This window comes from Monodelphis domestica, chromosome 2, assembly GCF_027887165.1.
Source record: "Monodelphis domestica isolate mMonDom1 chromosome 2, mMonDom1.pri, whole genome shotgun sequence".
Taxonomy (NCBI): Eukaryota; Metazoa; Chordata; class Mammalia; order Didelphimorphia; family Didelphidae; genus Monodelphis; species Monodelphis domestica.
The window spans coordinates 513,040,972-513,062,184 of NC_077228.1; the positions used below are offsets into that span (position 1 = coordinate 513,040,972).

General features: G+C 44.2%; 2 protein-coding genes and 1 long non-coding RNA gene across 6 annotated transcripts in view; 1 reads left to right on the forward strand and 2 right to left on the reverse strand.

Moving 5' to 3' along the window:
• LOC100020228 (multidrug and toxin extrusion protein 2-like) overlaps window positions 1-8,457 on the reverse strand; it is a 50,411-nt gene extending 41,954 nt beyond the window's left edge. The window contains exons 1-3 of one of the 2 annotated variants that reach the window (XM_007485795.2): window positions 8,206-8,457; window positions 6,618-6,719; window positions 2,431-2,499 (exon numbers count right to left, since the gene is read on the reverse strand). In XM_007485795.2, coding sequence (XP_007485857.1) covers window positions 2,431-2,499; window positions 6,618-6,719; window positions 8,206-8,424 — 390 coding nt within the window. In that variant the 5' untranslated portion in view covers window positions 8,425-8,457. The remainder of the gene's footprint in view (window positions 1-2,430; window positions 2,500-6,617; window positions 6,720-8,205) is intronic. The other variant, XM_016429309.2, reaches the window with a different exon arrangement.
• Window positions 8,458-8,472: 15 nt separating this feature from the next.
• On the forward strand, window positions 8,473-16,108 carry LOC103105794 (uncharacterized). Of its 3 annotated transcripts, none has more exons than XR_008916852.1 (3): window positions 8,473-8,747; window positions 11,355-11,639; window positions 15,973-16,108. It is a non-coding gene; the product is annotated as an uncharacterized LOC103105794 (long non-coding RNA). The 3 variants fall into 3 exon arrangements; XR_008916851.1 differs by lacking the exon at window positions 15,973-16,108 and adding an exon at window positions 12,486-13,197 and having other exon boundaries at window positions 8,481-8,747; window positions 11,450-11,639; XR_008916850.1 differs by having other exon boundaries at window positions 8,486-8,747; window positions 11,450-11,639.
• A 3,605-nt stretch (window positions 16,109-19,713) lies between these two features.
• Window positions 19,714-21,213, reverse strand: part of LOC100020292 (multidrug and toxin extrusion protein 1) — a 64,456-nt gene continuing 62,956 nt past the window's right edge. Inside the window, 1 exon segment of the mRNA XM_007485796.2 lies at window positions 19,714-20,586. Coding sequence (XP_007485858.1) covers window positions 20,363-20,586 — 224 coding nt within the window. The 3' untranslated portion in view covers window positions 19,714-20,362.

The window sequence follows — 21,213 nt, forward strand, 5'->3', positions numbered from 1 at the left end:
TGTCTCCTTCCCCTCTTGCCTCCCCCCTCCCAGAGTTTACAAGAAATTTCACTGGGATATACATATAACTCAAATCCTATTTCCATATTATTCATTTTTGTAATAGTACTCTAGAATACCAAATCATATACCCATATAAACAAGTGATAAATCATGTTTTCTTCTGGATTTCTACTCCCATAATTTTTTCTCCAGATGTGGACAATATTCTTTCTCATAAGTCCCTCAGTGTTGTCCTTGATCATTGCATTGCTTTTAGTAGCAAAGTCAATTACATTTGATCATCCCACAGTGTTTCAATTACTGCATATAATGTTCTCCTGGTTCTGCTTATTTCACTCTGCATCAGTTCATGTAGGTCTTTCCAGTTCTTATAGAAATCAAGCATTTCATCATTCCTTATAGCACAATATAATTCCATCACCTCCATATACCACAATTTGTTCAACCATTTCCCAATTTAGGGACACCGCTTCATTTTCCAATTTTTTGCCACCACAAAAAGCACAGATATGAATATTTTTGTACAAACAGAACCTTTCCCATTTTTTTTTATCTCTTTGGTATATAAACCTAATGGTGGTATTGCTGGATACAAGGACATGAATTCTTTTAAAGCCCTTTGGGAATAATTCCAAATTGCCTTCCAGAATGGTTGGATCAATTCACAACTCCACCAGCAATGCATTAGTGTCCCAATTTTGTCACAACCCCTCTAATATTTATTATTTTCCTTTACTGTCATATTGACCACTCTACTAGGTATAAGATGGTACCTCAGAATTGTTTTGATTTGCATTTCTCTAATAGGGGGGATTTAGAATATTTTTCATATGATGATTGATAGTTTTGATTTCTTCATCTGAAAACTGACTAGTCATATCCTTTGACCATTTGTCAATTGGTGAATAATTTGATTTCTAATAAATTTGACTTAGTTCTTTGTATATTTAAAAAATTAGACCTTCACCAGAGAATTTTGTTATAAAATCTTACCCCCGGTTTGTTGATTCCCTTCTAATTTTGGTTGCATTAATTTTGTTTATACAAAACTTTTTAAATTTAATATAATAGAAATTATTCATTTAACATCTTGCAGTGTTCTCTATTTCATGCTGGGTTTAAAATTCTTTCCTTTCCTGTCAAGTATATTATTCCATATTCATCTAATTTGCTTATATCACTCTATGTTTAAACCATATACCCATTTTGAACTTATCTTGGTATAGGATGTGAGATATTGATCTAAACCTAATTTTTTTTTAAACCCTCACCTTCCATCTTGGAGTCAATACTGTGTATTGGCTCCAAGGCAGAAGAGTGGTAAGGGCTAGGCAATGGGGGTCAAGTGACTTGCCCAGGGTCACACAGCTGGGAAGTGGCTTAGGTTAGATTTGAACCTAGCTCTAAGTCTGGCTCTCATTCCACTGAGCTACCCAGCTGCCCCCCTAAACCTAATTTTTGCCATACTATTTTCCAATTTTCCCAGCAGTTTTTGTCAAAGAGTCAGTTCTTAGCCCCAAAGCTGGGCTCTTTGGGTTTATTGAACACAAGATTTCTGAGGTTATTTATCCCAATCTGTTCCATTGATCTCCACTTCTGTCTCTTAGCCAGTACCAGATTCTTTTGATGATCTCTGCTTTATAACACAGTTTAAGATCTGGTCCTGGTGGGCCATTATTCTTCACATTTTTTTTCATTAGTTCCCTTAATATTCTTGATCTTTTGTTCTTCCAAATGAATTTTGTTATTATTTTTTCTAATTCTCTAAAATAGTTGTTTATTCATTTTGTTGAATATTTCCCTCCACTTTCCCTCTTTTAATCTCTGCTACAAGAAAGGGGAGAAAGAGAAGAAAGGAAACAAGGAAGTACTTAAGAAAGGAAGGATGAAGTATTAAAAACTTGCCATGTGTTAGGCACTGTGCTAAGTAACCACTTTACAAAATATCTCATTGGATCTCCAGAGGTGAATGTTACTATTTATCCCCATTTTACAGTTGAGGAAACTGAAGCAGGCTGAGATTAAATGCTTGCCCAGGATCATATCCCTACTAAGTGCCTCAGGCTGGTTTTGAACTCAGGTCTTTCTGACTCTAGATCTGAGGCTCAATCTACTATGCTACCAAACCAAGAAAGGTGTACATATTGAAGGAAGATCAAGCAGTTGCACATCTTTTAAGCTATAAACAACCATAAATATTTAAATCATTCTTCTTTATGTGATATCTATAATTGCATTACACTAGGAAAATGAAATTCATCAGGAAAACCTGTTTGAAATTTGAAATCACAATAAAATGGATGATATTCCATGGAACATATTGTATTCTGACTTTCCCCCTTCAAAGAAGTTTTGTAAGCAAAGTTTCTTATTTTAAAAATAAATTACAAAAGGTGAAAACTATTAGAGAAGGGAACTGTTTCTTACCTGAGATACCAGGGTGTCACATGCTGAGGCTAAACCTGTTCCAACTGAAATACCAATTACATTTACAACCTAAAAAACAAATAGGGAATATATGGTCAAGGAGGGACAGCACATGGGACAGTACTCACGTTACCAGTTCCAATACCCTTTCCAAAGGAAGAATAGCAAAAATAATGTGGGAGCAATTTCAAGAATTTATTATATTTAAAAGATATAAATCTAATTGTGATCCTATACTGTAAAGTGATTTTAAATATGGTCTTATATTCAAAAACAAAATTTTACCAATTACAAGGGTCAGAGATTCATCTACATCAACTCTGAATTTTGACGTTGGAAGATATACCCTATTTTAATTGATTTCAAGAAAACCGTAGATTCCTACAGGGCGGCCTCCATCTCTACCACTCATTCCCTCCTATTAGCCTGTCGGAATCTTCCTCTTCCCTCAAAACCCAGCTCAGGTTCCATGTGCTACGTGAAGCCTTCTCAGTTTCCCCAGCTTCCCCCTCAGATTTCACTGGGATTAGATTCCTTCTTGGCTCCTTCTTCTTTGGATCATTTTTACTTATATGTTCTATGTCCCTAAAAGAGACTGACTGTCCCCTGAGGAGAAAGGCTATTATTTTCTTCTAGGTATCCCTAGCTCCTATCAGAGTGTTTTAAACAAAGCAGCCATTCAATAAATGTTTCCTGAATTCCTAATAAAGTCCTGTCTGACCTTTGTAATCTTTTGTAATTTGGGGTTTTCTTACCAAAGTTACTGGAGTGATTTGCCTTTTCAGTCTCCAGCTCATTTGACAGGTGAGGAAACTGAGGCAAATAGGGGTAAGTGACTTTCCCTGAGTCACAGAGTTGTTAAATGTCTGAGGCTGGATTTGAACTCAGGAGGATGAGTTTTCCTGACCCCCAAACCAGTGCTCTATCCACTGTACCCCCTAGAATTCCATATAAACCGCAGAGATAAAAACTACTAAGTTGTTTCACACATGGCGATGATGTCAACAGGACATATACTTAGAGCTGATTCTTCAGAAGTGGGAACATGTTTATGCTGATCCCTAGGCTAGCCTTCCCCTAGTGGCCCTCATAACCAAGGACCAAGATGGCTATAGGTTCAGAGATTCCATTTCTGTTTTTTTTTTAATTTAAAAATTATTTTATTTTATTTTGGAAACTTTAATTTAGAATATTTTTCCATGGCTACAAGATTCATTTCTGTTTTTTTTTTAAAAGTAAAAGTGGGGGAAAGAGTGCTGGATTAGGAATAAGAAGACGTGACTAAAAACAATCTGATGGCCCGGTACAAGTCACCACCTCGCTGGATCTCACCCGTTAAAAATGGGAAACATGTTTCCACACATAGTCAATATGAAGATGCAGTGGGATAGATGTGAACATACAATCAAGGGACAGATTCAATGAGTGGCTATTTGAAAGCAGCAGTCGAACCTTGTCTTTCTTGCTAAGAAAACAATACACCTTAATTCTGAGCAAGGAACATCAACTATTACATAAATATTTATTTGTTAAGCATTCACTAGACACTGTGTAAATGTTGAGGATATAAAAAGAAACAAGACAATCCCTGCTCTCAAGGAGCTCACAATCCAGTGAAAAAGTCAACATGCAAACAAATCTATACAAACTAGCTACAGACAGGATAAATAGGAAATAATAGGGAATGTAGTAGAATTAAAAGGACTAGGGGAGGGGGCAGCTGGATAGCTCAGTGGATTGAGAGGCAGGTCTGGAGATAGGAGGTCCTGGTTTTAAATCTGGCATCAGACACTTCCTAGCTGGGTGACCCTGGGCAAGTCACTTGACCCCCATTGCCTAGCCCTTACCTCTCTTCTGCCTTGGAACCAATACATAGTATTGATTCTAACATAGAAGGTAAGGGCTTAAAAAAAAAAAAAGACTCCAGCAAGACTTCTAGTAAAAGATGGGACAAATTGGTTCCATATGATGAGGGTAAGACAAGCACCAAAAAAAGGAGAGCTGGACAGGGAAAAACCACATAGGAAGGTGATAGGGCAGGGGAAGAAATAGCATTGCAGGTTTTATAAATATGAGTTTCTTTTGGCTAAATTGTCTTTTTTTCCCTAACCTTCACCTTCTGTCTTAGAATCCATACTAAGTATTGGTTCTAAGAGAAAGGATTGGTAAGTAGAAAGGAAAAGTGAGGCAATAGGGGTTAAGTGACTTGCCCAGGGTCACTCAGCCAAGATAAATTGCTCTTTTTAGCTACTATTTAGAGTTCATTAACTGTTCTATTCTGAATGGGAAAACCAGGGTTGAAATTATTCTCCTAAATAGTCAAGGGTAAAATCACTCCCAGAAGTCAAACTGAGGAATGGTCAGGTTTTTCTTTTTTTTTTTTTTGTTTTATCCCTGGATTATAAAAAAAAGTCAGTATCATTTTTTCAGGATCTTCCCAAGGTCCATCTTTTTTTCTCATAAAGTACAATAATGAATGTTTATAAACTGGCTGTTAATTAAAAAAAAAGTTCTCTTTCCTTGGTTTACTCAACATTCTAGTTTAAATAGAGCCTGAAATTCCTTTTAATCCCAAATACTTAATTTAATCTCCTATGTAATGCCTGCGTTTACTACAAAGGGACAATTTTATGATAGAAAAAGATGTCTGAAGAAGACTTCATTAGCACATTCCCTTGCCAGCACAGAAGGGCTTAAATTGAATCAAATAACTGAATAAAAAAGAAATTTGTTAGCACTTGATGAAAGGACTGACTGAAGAATTAATTTTCTAGAGACAGGAGAGACCCATTCATTGGGTCTCTTTCCTCAAAGCTCTGTGTATATACCAACAAGAACCACCTTCCTACCCTATCACCTCCCCAAAAAACCCCACCGAAAAATGTAATTTCACCTTGTGTCTAAAGGAGAGACATGCTTAGTTAAAGAATTAAATTGCTCTACACTAGTAAAACTTCTGTAATTCAAACGAATGATTGGTAAACTAGATAAAAAAAAGTATCAAAAATGTTCTATGACATGGAGAAATGAAGCTCCCTTACTTTTAAATACATTTATTAATTCTGCTAACTAGTTCCAGGTAAACATTCTGCTGACTTTGTTACCCTATTTGGGGTTTTCTCAGCAAAAATACTGGAGTGGTTTTCCATGTCCTTCTCCAGCTCATTTGACAGATGAGAAAACTGAGGCAAACAGGGTTAAGTGACTTGCCCAGGGTCACACAGATAGAAAGTATCTGAGGCAAGATTTGAACTCAGAACCTCTTCACTCTAAAGCCCACTTCTATATGCTTTACAGCCTCACTGTCCCATGTGTCCTGCCAGGTCTTATAGTAGTAGTCTCTCAGAAGCCGAGAATGACTATTGTCTTTGTGCATTATCATCTATTGATGTATCCTCATGTGGCTTTGAAGTCCAAAGACTGAGGCGCAAAGTTTGTGGCACATGGGGCATGGAATGCCTGAATTTGGCATAGTCTTTCTAAACAATCAATGAGTTAATTGAGAACTCTAGGGGATCTTAGAAATTGCCAATTAATCCAACCCAGTCACTGCAGATAAGGAAACACATTCACAAAATTGAAACTGAATTTCAATCTTAGAGGTCTAGGTCAGCACTGGCAAACCTTTTCCAAGTTTGAGTGCCCAGAGGGCAAATTCAAGCTGTCTGTGAGCCCACCCCCATCCCCACCCCCCATTATGAGACTGAGCTGAGGGAGGAAGTGCTTGCTTTGGGCAGCTAGACAGAAGGGTGGGGCATGCAAAGAATGTCCTCAGGTGCTGGGAAGAAGGGGAATGGAGCAGCTCCCTGAATGCCAGTTCTGCACAGGTGCCACATTTTCACCATTGCTGATCTAGGTAGTGACAGAGCTTTCTGGACCTCAGATGTTTCTTATTTAGTCCCCATAACATTTCAAGTATTCAAATAACTCATTTTGTTAAATAGTTTAAACAATTTCCTTCCAAATATTGTTTGCATTGTTATTTTTTTTTAAGGGAAATCCTTTAGTCCAGTCATTCTACATTAAAAAATTGTTGGGTCCAAATCAATGTGGTCTTTAACCTGTGTGACTTTGGGCAAATCGCTTCCCTTTTTCCAGCCTCAGTGTCCCCATGTCAGATTGGGATCTTTCCTACTTTAAATCTTTTGCTCTTATGTGTTCTGACTTGGGTTGAAAAAAATACATACGGACAAAGCAAGTGTAACAGCATCCAATTCAACTTTCCCTAAATGTCCACAAAATATGGAGCTCATGACACTGAGGAGAAAAACCATCATCTGCTCCAGGAACTAGAACAGGGTCAGAGGTAAGAAGCAAAGAAAAGAGAATGGTTAAGTCATATTCTAGAGTTCACACTCTTTCCCCTCCTCCCACATTGTCATGTGAATAGACCTTAAAAAAATGTAAGAATGAGGGTAGTGGGGACAGCTAGGTGGCTCAGTGGATTGAGAACCAGGTCTTGAGACAGGAGGTTGAGGGTTCAAATCTCATCTCAGATACTTTCTAGCTATGTGACCTTGGGTGAGTCACTGAACTCCCATTGCCTAGCCCTTATCATTCTTCTATCCTGGAACCAATGCGCAGTGCTGACTCTAAGACAAGCAGTAAGAGTTTTTAAGAAAAGTGTTAGCAGGAATAACAGCTATGAACTGACTTTATTGAATATAAACATTCTTTTAAGGTCTAAGGATTCAAACAAGCCCCTTGGAACATAATATTGAGAGGGGAGCCTTCAAGAATGCTTTGCATGAATACATTCTAGCATTCACAAAAAGGCATTGGCTCTGTAGCTAAAAGGCCTGGCTGACTCTCAATTCCCATCTCTGAAAACAGTTCAGTCCTCTGAAAAATGAGGAGATTGTACTTGAGCTCTAAGATTAAAAAAAAAAAATCCCATGATCACATGAATCGTGGATGTGTGTGTCCAAAGGAGGGAAATGCCACTTTCTGAATGAATTGGTCATCAGCTTTCCTGCTCAGGTGCCAGAAGGACTCAAGTCTCGGATGCTTCCCAGCTTCCCCTCTGAGATCCCTCGGGTCATTCTGTTTCCCTGACTGACAATCATCAGCAATCTGCTTCACTTTCCTTAAAGAATATTCTGACTTGGGGATTCTGCTCCGTGTGCCAACTTTTGGGGGGTGGGAGGAGGGATGAGCCCATGCACAACCTCCACTGGCCCAAATTCCCGACGTCCTCATTTGCCCACGGAGGGAGAGAGGGAAGAGATGGGAAGGTAAATGAGAGAAAGCAGGCAAATGAGGATTGGAAGGTAGGAGCGATGGACTTCTTGGGGCTCCCCAGGCCCTCTTACTGATGTGAGAGGGGCACCGTTGGATAGCTCAAAGGTAGGGAGGGATATGTACAGGAGTGGGCTAAGGATGGACTGAGTGAGAAGGATGGCAGGTGAGAAGAAGGGATGGGAGGCGCAATGGGGAGAGGTGGAAGGAGATGGAAGACAAGCGGGATGGAGGAAAGGGAAAGGGAAAGGGAAAGGGAAAGGGAAAGGGAAAAGAAAAGGGAAAGGGAAAGGGAAAAGGAAAGGGAAAGGGAAAGGGAAAAGGAAAGGGAGAAGGCAAGAGGGCTGGAGGGGAGGGATGTGGGAGGTAAGAGGGCTGGAAGAGGGAGTGGACCGGCTTGTGGGCAGGCGGCGGAATCCTAGGCTCCTCACTCCAGGACTGGAAGGGTTCCCAGACCCCAGACCTGTTTTTTGGGCCCCTTCCCGCGGGTCACTCGGTGGTCGGTGGTTGGTGGCCGTCCCTGCCCGGCCCCCTCACCACGGGCCCCGCCATCCGCGCTAGCTCCACTGCCTCGCGCCAGGCATCGGGGGGCAGCGTGCCACGGACCCTCTTCAGGCAGCGGGTCCCGCGGAAGGCCCCAAGCAGGGACTGCAGGCTGGGCGAGCGCCGTTTGGGGGCTGCCCCCAGGGACCCTAGGCCCAGGGGCTCCATGCCCGGCAGTTCTTCAGCTAGCCCCAGCTGCGCGAGCTCCCACATCGTCCTGCACGTGCAGTCGCGCCTCGCTCTGCGCCGCCGCAGCCGTCGAGCCTCGCTCTGCACCTCCGCTCCCCTTTATGTCTCCCATCCAATACCGAATCATAACAAAGCCCTTGGAGCCTTCCTGGTCCTTCCGCTTCTTGGCGTCCACTGAGCGCCGGCCACGTTGGCCTCGCCCGCAGCCCACTGGCTCTCGTCCGGGTTTTGCGGTCCTGATGCTGGCAGGACAAAGCTGAGGGACATTCATCATGAATGCAGCGCCCCCGAAAGGGACTTCTTAGCCCTAAAGGGCTCAGCCTCGGGCTGCTGTTCACAGCCGGCAGGTACAAGAAAGTTCCTCCCTCAGTTTTAAGGAATAATAGGACTTTGGCCATTGTCCCGCTGAAGGACCAGCCCCACTTAGTCCAGATAACCTCTTAAGAGAGCCAGCCAACTCCGTAAAAAGTCAGTCGGGTCAAGAAGGGTCCCGTGATCATCCCTAGAGGCAGAGGACGGCCCCATCCCCCAATTCTTCTCCCATCCCCAATGCAGGGCAGCATAAGGACCCCACCTACCAGGAGAGAGAGATCAGGCCTCGGGATTTGGCCATACTTGGTCCTCCGAGGCTGTCTCTACCAGAGGACTCCTAGTGCAGGAAGAAAGATGTAATCTAGGTTTATGGGAACTGAATGAAATTTAAATTGCTACAGAGTGTCAACCCCACTTCTGACTGCCACAAAGCACTTGTTCCTGTCCTCAAGGAAGAGCACGCTGTCTCTGCCACCAACTCAATACTCATTCCACCTTTCAAAGCCCACCAGGTGGTCACCATCTCTAATATTCCTTCACTTAAAGGCAGGAAAGAACAGGGGCAGCAGAGACAGAGGCAATAGCAGGTCAGGCACCCTCAGACCCCTACCCAGGTGGGAAGAGAAAGACGTTTCTTTCATGGCAGACTGTGGTTTAGAGCATTTCAACTACTTCCCTTGAATGTAGCCTCCGAGGAAAAGTCAGGAGAATCTTGTAAATGCACACTCACAATTCTGGCTCCATTGCCAAATCAAAAGCCTCCTGCTTGTCCACACTCAGGCATAGAATGCCTGGCATGTCCCAAAGTTGAGAGCACTGGCCCCCAACCCCCCATTGCACAGGCCCAGGAGAGACTCATTAAATATATCCTTGTGGGGGACGCAGTGCCCTGTGTCAGCTTCTAGGGATTGAGCTTTTGTTGGGGGGTTCTCTGTCTTTCTTAGCTCCCTAATATAAATACACTTTTTTCTTTCTTTCATCTCATAATTCTTTTTTTTTTTTTAATCTTTACTTTCTGTCTTAGACTAGATGAGGAGGATCAGTTGTAAGGCAGAAGAGTGGTAAGGGCTGGAAAGTTGGGGTTAAGTGACTTGTCCAGGGTCACTCAGCTAGGAAGTGCCTGAGGTCATATTATGGACCCAGGACCTCTCAACTCTAGGCCTGGCTCTCTATCCACTGATCCACCCAGCTGCTCCTCCCGTCGTGATTCTGGACCATTTTTTTTATTGAAAATTTTTATTTAATTGATTAATTTAGAATATTTTCCCATGGTTACATGATTCATGTTCTTCCCCCCCCCCCCAATAGCTGGCATGCAATTCCACTGTGTTTTACATGTGTCACTGATCAAGACCTAGTTCCATATTATTGATAATTGCACTGGGGTGATCGTTTAGGGTTCTTGACCATTTTTTAAAACTGAAGATCTCTGCTGTTCTGCAACTCTACTAGGTAGACACTGTATGGAATTCTAAGGTATAGAACATAAGTATTTTCATGTTAATGGCCACCAAAAAAACAGGCTGCAATTTTCTTTTGAATTCTGGTCCTCAGCCTTTTAAGATGTTAAATTGATTTACCCTAGTTCAGGCCCTCATCACCTCTTGCAACCTTTTTTTTTAACCCTCACCTTCCATCTTAAAATCAGTACTGTGTATTGGTTCCAAGGCAGAAGAGTGGTAAGGACTAGGCAAAGGGGGTTAAGTGACTGACCCAAGGTCACACAGCTGGGAAGTGTTTGAGGTCAGATTTGAACCCAAGTCTACCCATCTCTAGACCTAGCTCTCAATCCACTGAGCTACCTAACTGTCCCCATTGTCTCTGTAATTTCAAGTCTTAAAGGCCTGCCCAGAGGACTGAGAGGAGAAATATGTCCAGGGTCACACAAATAATATGTCTCCAAAGAGGAATTTGAACCCAAATCTTTCTGGCTTTGAGGTCAGTCTTCTGTTTTTTGTCATCATTGTTCAGCCATTTCAGTTATGTTCAGCTATGTGACCCCATTTGGGATTTTCTTGGCAAATATCCTGGAGTGGTTTCTTTCTCCAGCTCATTTGACAGATGAGGAAACCGAGGCAAACAAGATTAAACAACTTGCCTAGGGTCACAGAGCTAGGAAGTTGCTGAGGCTACATTTGAACTTGAGTCTTCCCACCTCCAGACCTGGTATTCTATTCATTGTGCCACCTAGTTGTCTGTTACTTCTATTACTTTGTACTTACTTATTTTGGGGTCATCTAACCCCCCCCCAAACATCCCCACCTCTGAAATAGGCTGATGATGTGACCCTGGGCAAATCTGTAGAACAGATACTGACCTATATTGATGGAGAGAAATTTCTTACCTGGACTTTCCTTTGTGATGAAATCCAACTCTGGAGCTAAATTTGGCTCAGCAAAAGGGAAGTGAGCCAGCAGCCATGGACCTAGATTTCCCCCCTCCCCCCCGCCCAGGGGGGGTACTGCAGTCCCCACCTCTGATCCAGGGTGGGACTATCAGAGGGAAAGAGACCAGGAAAGGAGGCCTCCTATGCTGAAGGGTTTGGGTGAGGGAGTGATGAAGGGCGTAAAGAAACAGTTGAACTATGAGAAAGGGAAGGAAATTACCCAAAAGGTCAAGGAAGATCCTGCTTCATTTCACAGCAGGCTGGGAGAAGTTATGAAGAAATAGATCAACTGAGATCTTGAGTTCCAAGAGGGAGAGATTCTCCTTAATCTGCATTTCATTAACCAATCAGCTCCTGATACCAGAAGGAGGCTGTAAGCCTTGGGATTTGGACCCCAAACTCCCACCTCCCACCTCCTCTAAGGGATTTAACAGCAGAGATTTGGCTCAGGCTGAGGAGGAGGAGGACCATAAGGTTCCTGCCCATTACAAGGAACATGCACTGTTCCCTGAAGATGCCACGTCCAACCAAGACCCTTCTGGTAAGAAACCAGCTCCAGACAAAATGGGGTCACCCCGGAGTCCAGACTAGGACCCTGTTCCTGGGTTCCTGACCCCTGGATTGGGGGGTCAGCACCCTGCTTTCCTCATTGGTTGCTCAGTTGCCCTGAGAACGGTGACAAACGGCGATTGCCACCTGGCCCTTGTCTCTCTCACAGGGAGAAGGAGCACTGGACGTGACTGCCCAAAATACTGTCCAGTGTCTCAGCTTCCCCCGCTTGAGTCCTATGACTGAGTAAAGAGACCCAGGGCTCAGCCAGGCCCCCACTCTTTCTATCCCAGGGTGGGAGGTAAGAGGGTATGTTTCCTTGTTGATACGGGGTCACTTACTCTGTCCTCCCACAATTCTGTGATCCCACAAAGCCTTCTCAGCATCAAGTAGTAGGGACAGAGCTGCTTAGAGACTGCCTCTCCCCTGTGCATATGGGGATCTCAGGCCAAGTTTTGAATCCTCCCATTTTGCCTGTATCCCTTCTAGGTGGAGGCATAATGCTGTTTCAGCAGGAGAGCCCCCTCCCACCATCTTGCTGTTGGTTTTTGACTCCTGTTGTTTTGAGGCACTTTTCAAAGATCATCACAGGGGTTTCAGCTTTTGCTGCCAGCTTGTCTCTGCCAATTGGCAGAGACATAATGACCAGAATGGGAACATCTTTTCCCCCCCTTCCACCTGTTAAGCTTTTGCTCCTCCCTTCTGGCCCCGTTTCTAAACCTAATCATGTCCCCTCTGAAGACTGAGACTTACCTGTCTTTGAGATCTGGGATATGGGAGTCACTGGGAAAGCCCCCCACGCGGAGCCAGTCAAAGATCCCCTTAACTGTCTCCACAGGAAGCAATACCCCATTAACCTGGAAGAAAGAAGGGGTCTCTAGCTCCTGACTGACCGATTTCTTCATGATGGGCTTTTAACTTCTTGTCAATTGCCCTGCAATTCACCAGTCCTTCTGATAAAGAAATCAGTTGGGGAGTATTGGAAGGTACAAGACCTTGGGGAAGTTAACAAGGCAGGTGTCCCTGTACATCCCATAGTTCCTAATCCTTCCACCATCCTGGCTTAAATCCTTGGTAACACTCTCCGGCTCTCTGTTCTGGACCAACAAGATGTTTTCTTTTGCACTTCTCTCAGTCAGGACTATCAGTTTATTTTTGCTTTTGAATGGGCTTCACCCTCTGAACCTCTGCCCCAGCATATACATGGACTATATTTCCCCAAGAATTCAGGGATTTGGGGGGGACTGCTCTCAGTAAAGACCTGAAGGATCATTTAAATAAGAGTGTTATCATTCTGTAGGTAAATGATCTTTTACTCTGGAGCCCTGATCTTAAGACATCCCACTAAGGCACTGTTAAAACCTTACATTGCTTGGTGGTATGGTGCTACCAGGTTTCATTAAAGAAAGCCCAGATCTCTCAGTAGCAAGTAAAGTACCCTGGCCATGGGTTAACACCTATCTGTCGGTCCTTAGTCCCCAACAGGAAGCAAGCTATCCTTTCCATTCCTCACCCAGTGTGAGGGTTAAAAATTAAAGAGTTGGACTAAATATATGAGTGTGGTCACCAAAATTATTACTCAAGTCAGGATGACTTTATAGCAATTTATTTATAAAATCAAGGGAAAGAGTAAAAGTAAGGAAATCAGAGAAAGAGTAGATAATTACTCCGGCTCAGCCAGAACCAGGCAGGGCTTCAGAGGCCCCAACAAAGGGGGCCCAGAGGTAAATTAAACAAGGGTTCTAGCCACGAGGCCTCTTCCGAGACAAGGGGCCTCTTTGGAGGGTAGTAGCTCCAGAAAAGCCGGGAAAAGGAGTCAGCCTTTTTCACTCACCCACGTGAGTGAAAATCAAAGAGCAGTCCAAGGTCCCCAGCCAGAGATCCTCTAGGGCCAAGTTTGAAGGCGAAAAGAGCTGGCCACAGGAAGTTCTTGCCACTTTTGAAGACCCTTTCTTTTGTCACTTCCTGTGCCTTCCTTCCACTTTACCTGGACCAATTGTAGCTATAGATTTGCTTAGGACTGCCCAGAGGACAGTTGGTTGATTCTGATATGTCACTTACTATGTCACAAACCTCTCCATCCTTAAGAATAATTGGGGTGTATACGGTTCTAGTGATTAAATCTAAAAATGGGCAGGGGAGAACTAATCTCATCTTCACACCAATCACAAAGAAATAGCTGCAGACATTTTGGGGAATGGATGGGTTTTGTAGAATCTGGATTCCACAATTTGAACTCATTACAAAGCCCTACTATGAGACCACTACAGGGCCAGATGAGAGTCTCTATATTGGGATCCTGAACAAACAGCCTTTTCCACCTTTAAATCTAAACTGATAACTACCCCTTCTCTGGCCTTGACAAATTTAGATAAACCTTTCTCCCTATTTGTGGATGAAAGGAAAGGATTTCCCCTTGGAGTCCTCACTTAGACTTTGGGACCTAACCCATGTCCTGTGGTTTATTTTTCAAAGCAGTTAGACACTGTTGCTGCCCAGGGATAGCCCACTTGCCTTTGGGTAGCAGCTGCCACAGTTCTCCTGGTTTGGGGAGGCAGCCAAACTTACCTTGGGTCATCTCCTGGAGTACAAAGTGTTTTAGAGATCAAGGGCCACAGATGGTTAGTTAGTGGAAGATTAACTAAATGCCAGGCCCTGCTGCTAGCCACCCCTGAACTTACACTGAAGGTGTGTCACTCCCTGAACACTGCCACCCTGCTCCCTCTTCCTGAGCCTGACCTCTTCCATGATTGTGAGGAGCTCATTGATCTCACCTACTCTGGCAGACCAGATCTCAAGGACACCCCTCTTGAGAAGCCTGACCATGACTGGTTTGCAGATGGTTCAAGTTGTGTAGAAGATGGGGTGAGGAAAGCAAGCTATTCAGTGGTCAGTCTTAGTGAGATCATAGAAGCTAGACAGCTTCTCTCAAACACCTCTGCCCAGAAAGCCGAACTCATGCCTTAGAACTAGCAGATGGGAAGAGACTTAATGTGCACAATGATCCCAGGTATGCCTTTCATGCAATCCAGGCACATGGAGCGATCTGGAAAGGGAGAGGGCTATATTAACAGCAAAAAATTCCCCTGTGAAGCCCTGAGACTTTCCAGCTTTTCCAGGCTGTTCCACTTCCTTTGGGGGTGGCAGGCTTGTGTTGTAGGAGTCACCAGGAAGGGGAATTGGAAGAGGCAGAGGAGGACAGAAAGGCTGATATTATACCAGAGAAGGTAGCTGCTAGGGATATTGTTACTCCTGCCCTCTTCTGTATGCCTGGGTACACAAGAGAGGAGAGAGAGAAGGCTGTGAATGCAAGATTTGAAGAGCTAGAAGGAAGGTGGCTCCTGTCACCCACAGGCCAATAGAACCTGGTGACAGGATTACACTAGACCATCCACTTGGGCTGTGAAGCCCTCACAAATCTAAGAGGACTTCTGTTTACAGGCAAGGGACTTGGGAGCACCATCAAACTCGGGGTTTGCTAGTGTTGTGCTATGTGTGCATAAGCAAACCCCAAAGGAGGGTTAAAACCCCCACCTCCAGAGGAGGGGTTCCTTTCCAGGTGAAGCCTGGCAAATTGATTTTGCACTCCTCTCGCCTTGCAGAGGCTACAAAATTCTTTTGGCTTTTGTCGATACATTCACTGGCTGGGTCAAAGCCTTTCCCAGTCATTCTAAGAAGTCCCAGGAAGTGGCTAAGACCCCTTTAAAAAGAAATCACACATAGATTTGGCCTTCCAGGCTCCCATCGGAGTGAAAATGGATCAGGCTTTTCCTCTCAAGTCACACAACAAATAGCTAAAGCACTAAGAATCAAATATCACCTACATTCAGCCTGGCATTGCCAATCCTCTAAGAAAAAAAAAAAGGAATCACACCTTAAAGCGAATCCTCACCAAGATATGTCAGGATGCTAAGATAGCTTGGACACAAGCTCTCTCTGTGAGCCTCTGGAGGATTCATAGCTTCCAAGGCTGGACTCGGGATCAACCCCTTTTACCTTTTATATGGGAGACTCTTTTTGACCACTGGATTCTCTTCTGGACCCAGAGTTGTATGTCCACACTAGTTTTGCCCATCAGATGTTACCTATACATACTGCTCTACAAGGATATGCAGATACAGTTTTTCCAAAACTAGAGGAGGGAGAGAAGTGGGGCAGCCACCTGAGATCTAATATACCCCCAAACCTGGAAAGGCTCATCGATAGCTTAATCTCAAGTGGAAGGGCCCATTCTGGGGCATTCTTGTCACCCTCTACGGCTGTCAGATTAGAAGGTCAGCCTTCCTGGACACATTTCTCTCATATTAAACCATTTTTACCCACAGATAATGCTGACCCTCTTCCATCATACTTCTGTGAACCAATTGAAGATCTTAGATTCTTCTTCAAAAAGAAGTCAAGTCAAGTCCCTTGAGTATTGTTTATAATAGTTTAATACACCCTGAAGAGCCTTCCTACTAACCCTCTGGCTTGCAGTTTTTATTTTTATTATTTATTTATTATTATATTATTAAGATTCGGTCTGACTACCATCTGTTGCCAAAACCATTTACTCTGTGCCTAGTTAAGTCATACAATATGAAAATTTCCCATTTTCTTTTCATTCTTTTCTTCCTCTGGACTCTGTCTATCCTGGGCACCCATATTTCTGAGTGGCACAGAGGGCAGCAACATTTTTTAATCTGTCCTCCTGTTGGCTATGCCTGGGAAACAGACAATGTACAGCTGCTTCCTGCCTCCCTGGAAGCATGGAGTGAGACAAACAAGCAGGCACTTGGAGTTTCTGGAGGATATCTGGGCATTGTAAAAGCTACCCTCTCAGACAGCCCCTGCAAGGCCCCGAATGGTACAGAAGCAAACATAGAGCTAATTCTGGAGGGTCCATTTTTAGAACTCTTGTATCAAAATGTATAATGTACAATACAATTTTCCCTTTAATGTTATACTTTTTCTCATTCACATAGTCCCTACATGGGAAAGATTCCTCTTCCTCTTTTCCTATTTTCTAGGAAATTCCTCTTTCCCATTTTCCTAACTGTCAAGTGATGTACTCTTCCACATTATCCTTGTCCTGTTCTGTACGCTTCCTCTGTTTCCCATCTAGATAAGGGCATTCTAGGAGGGAATCTCCTAAGCTGACAAATGATGGCAGGTGGGACACGGGACACGTGCACTAAAGGCTCTGGTGGTCCAGGGGAACCTTCCAAACCTGCACATGCCCCTTATTTCTAAGAGAGATTGCTGACCTATACGTGGCTTGCACAATTGGAGACACAGTCTCCCTAGCAAAGGCCAGGTTAAGCAAACAGGGAGGGGCAGTTCTAATCCATAGGGTCAAGATCACTTTGCGGGCATAAACTAGGATCCATATCATCTTGTGACATTCCACTATGAGTCAGGCAACTGCCAGAGACTCAACCCTTCTGGACTCCCTAGAAGAGCTGTTGGGATTTGGAGAGAGGAAAACCATGGAATGGTACCTCTGAAACTGACACTCAGAAGTCAACCCCCTGTGCTCATCTTTCCATAGCCTTTCTCCTCACTCGGTCTCAAATTCTACATCTTTCCTGTAGCAGACCGGACTCTGCCATGTCCACACTTCCTGGAGCCTTCATTGAATTTTCTTCAGGGACATCCACTGGTTCAGGTCTTCTTTTTCTTTGTGGATTGAGCCTATATCACTGGTGACCTTTCCAATGTTCCCTGGTATATATTTTCCCCCTTGTGAAGTCCTTGAATGCTCCATGTTCCCTCCCCACCCGCCCATCCTCACCCTGAATGCTCACACTCTCTGATCCATAGAACTATGAGTTTTGTTCCTGTCCCACTCCTCATCTGAAGCCTCAGAGATATCACAATATAGCATGATTCCCTAGCCAAGGTGGTCCTCCCAACGTGTAGGGCTCTTAATATTTTTTAAAAACCCAATAATGTATTTTGTTCATTTTTTTCTCTCACATATTAATTTGATTTTGACTGCATTCATGTTCGACCCATCTGGCATAGATGATTTTTTAAGTTCTTGTGATCTTTAAATGTAATATGGACTGGTAAAAATATTACACATTTGGAGAGAATGCTGGCCAGTGCACTACAAGCAGTTGTATTTTTTTTATAACGTTGAGCTCTTAATATTTTAACCACAGGACAAGGAAGGACTTGCACCTTCCTTGGAGAAGAGTATTGTTTTTATGTTAACAGATCACGTCATTTGCAATCCATCATCGGTGAGGCACAAGAAGATTCTCAAGGCTGGAGGAAATAGGCTGGGGGGGTCAGGACCCCCTTGGGGCTCTTGGCTGCCCTCCATTTTAGACCCCCTCCCTTTGCTAATAATAATTCCCCTCTTGATATTTGGTTGATGTCTTCTAAATGCTCTCATGAATTTTGTTTCTTCTTGTATACACTCAATTTGATTTCAGATGGCAACACCCGCCATCATCCAGCCTGTGAGCATTCTCCACCCTCCAGATCAAGCCCACTGATCTTTTCACAGGCTCCACTAGGGCCAGAGCCACGTCCCACCTCTGCCTGAGAAGAAACCTTCACCCTTTACTCCCAGGCTTCCAGATTCCTGGGTTTTTAAGGGAATGATGCGGGAGGTGGACAGTGATAGAAGCAGGACCCTCGTGTTCTGAAATCTTGTCCTTTTCACCAGTTAAGCACAAACTGCAAAATCCATATTATTAATCATTGAATTGCTCTGTATTATTAATCACTCGTAATGGTCTTGTACTGTTCTTTATTGACCTTAGTTTTATACTGTCATAAACTATCAATATTGCTCGGTGCTTCTGGGCATCACTAATCACCTCTAGTGGTGATGTACTCTTCCGCATTATCCTTGTCCTGTTCTGTACTCTTCCTCTGTTTCCCATCTAGATAAGGGCATTCTAGGAGGGAATCTCCTAAGCTGACAAATGATGGCAGGTGGGACACGGGACACGTGCACTAAAGGCTCTGGCGGTCCAGGGGAACCTTCCAAACCTGCACATGCCCCTTATTCCCTTTGTAGTGCCCTTAAGTTCACTTATACTGTATCAGACTCCAAAACACACCTCCACCTGGATTTGTACCCTCCTCCATACCCGTGGTCCCAGGTTTTCTGCTTGGAATGCCCCAGATGCCCAGGGGTTGGATCTTCTGGGAAAAGATGGAGATTTCCCTGGAATGGGAGGTGATAAGCCCTCAGACCCTCCATAAATACGCAAACTCTGATCCACTCCATCATCCCTGAGATGACTCTATCAGCTCTTTGGCCATTTCACTACCTTAAATCTCTTCTCTCAAGAACTACTCTCCTACCTCTGGACACAACTGAGTTTCGAATCTCTATTCTTTGGGCGAGATCCTACTGCAATTTTTTTTTCATTTAAAATTTTATTTTACATATTTTTCTACGTTTACATGATTCATTTTCTTTCCCTCCCCCTCCCAGAGCCAACAAGCAATCCACTGGGCACACGGTTTTCCTGTAACGTAACCCTCCTCTGGTTGTGTAGCTACTGCTCAGCCTTCAAGCCCCTCTTCCTCCTGCAATCCTTTTGTCTCCTCTGCCAAATTTCTCATTATTACCACTTTTTGTTGTTTTTTTTAAACCCTCACCTTCCGTCTTGGAGTCAATACTGTGTATTGGCTCCAAGGCAGAAGAGTGGTCAGGGCTAGGCAATGGGGGTCAAGTGACTTGCCCAGATTTGAACTTGGCCTGATTTGAACCCAGGACCTCCCATCTCTAGGCCTGGCTCTCAATCCACTGAGCTACCCAGTTGCCCCCTATTCCCACTTTTAAGGCTTCTGCTCCCAAGGAAGCTCACTGTTCCCATTCCCACCACACTGACCTGGCCTTCCCCATCTTGTCTTTGGGTCTCTGCCATGTTTCTCCTCTTGATCCAGGTCTGGCTCCCACTAGCAGAAGCCGGCTCAAAACTCACCTCCGGCCACTGTTCTTCTCTCCTGAAACCAACCGCTCCCTGGCTCCCCCGGTTTGTTTTTCCCCTTCTGCCCCACTGTGCCTCTACTCACAGAGCCCACCTCACAGCTACTGAGGACAAACAACTCGGCGATAATGCGAAGGGAGAAAACCAATTTATTGAGAGAGAAGGGTTTGAAAATGGACTTTTAACATTTCCACGAGCCCTTCCCAATGCAGGGTCTTTGCTTTCTAAAAAAGAAAAACCCGAATGATGAGCTACAACATTAGCAGAGCGTAATACATAGCTGGTAACCAAAGTTCTTCTCCGAGTCATCGACGGATGAGTTAACCCTTGTAGGAGCCTTTCAGAGAAAAGGAAGGGACAAGACCCTGGGTCCAGCTTGGCTCCTTTTCAGCAGGCAGGCAGGAGGTCCTTGCCCTGCCGATTCTCAAAGGAAATCTACAGGCACAGCAGAGTCAGATTGAGAACTGGAAGGGACCTTGGAGGCCAGCCTCTTCATTTTACAGATGAGGAAACTGAGGCCAAGAGGTCTCCCGAGAGACATTACGCAAGTTGTTCAATGTCCCGTGTGGAGCAGGGAGTGGCTGAGCTAGGGATTTGAATTCAGGTCCTCTGACTCCAGGTCCTATGTTCTTTCCACTGCACCACGAAGCCTGTCCTTGGCTGGTGGCTGATTACTACCTTCTTTGGGGGAACAGGGAAGGAGATTTAACACTGAATCCTTCACTGGTCTTAATATGGAGTGGAAATGATTTTCCATCAGTCCTTTGACATGGGTGTATTATGTTCCTGTATAGAGCCTCACCAAAATACCAGCCACCAAGATTAAAATGGCAGCCAGGAGCGCCAGCCCCCTCCGGAGGGCCAAGTCTTTCAGAGATTGGGCATTGTTTTTGGAAGGGGGCCTAGAAAGGGGCTCCTCTGGCTGTTCTGCCTGGCTCTCCTCCTTGTGGACAGCATCGCCTGCATCTCCCAGTAAAACACCAGCCTGGTGTTCTGAGTCCACTACAAGACAAAGAATGTGGTTAGTGTGACTAGGCTGCAAGAATCTCTCTTCCACACTGCAAAAGGCATCCGAGACCTAGAAAGGATCTTCAAGGCCACTCAGTCCAACTCCTTTTACAGATGAGGAAACTGAGTCCCAGAGAGGTTTAATGATATGTTCAAGGTCACCCAGGGAGTAAGGAGCTGAGCTAAAATTCAAATCCAGGCTCCATGACAAGTTCAGCCCTCTTCCCATTACACCACACTGTCTCTTCCAAGTGGGGAGAGGGGGTTATGAAGCATGTGGCTAGGAGCAGACCATCCAGGGAAAGAGGGGTCCTGGTGTACGTATGGCCAGAGGAAGGCAAGAGACTGCACTCAGGGCACAAACTCATGATAATGATGGCCCCCGATTTCCCTCTTTGTGGCTTTCCCTTTGAAAAGCAAAAAGGGAGGCATCTAATTCCACTTCTGTGGTACCCAAGAGCTCCAGTCCATCAGCCAAGAAATGAGGTGAGCAGAGTGGGTGGGACCTAATCAAATGACATATAAACAGACACCATTCCAAAAAGACAAAAAAACCCAACTTTTGGATCTCCCTCAAATGAACGTTTCCAACCGTTTGCGAGTTTTTCTAATCTGTCTTTG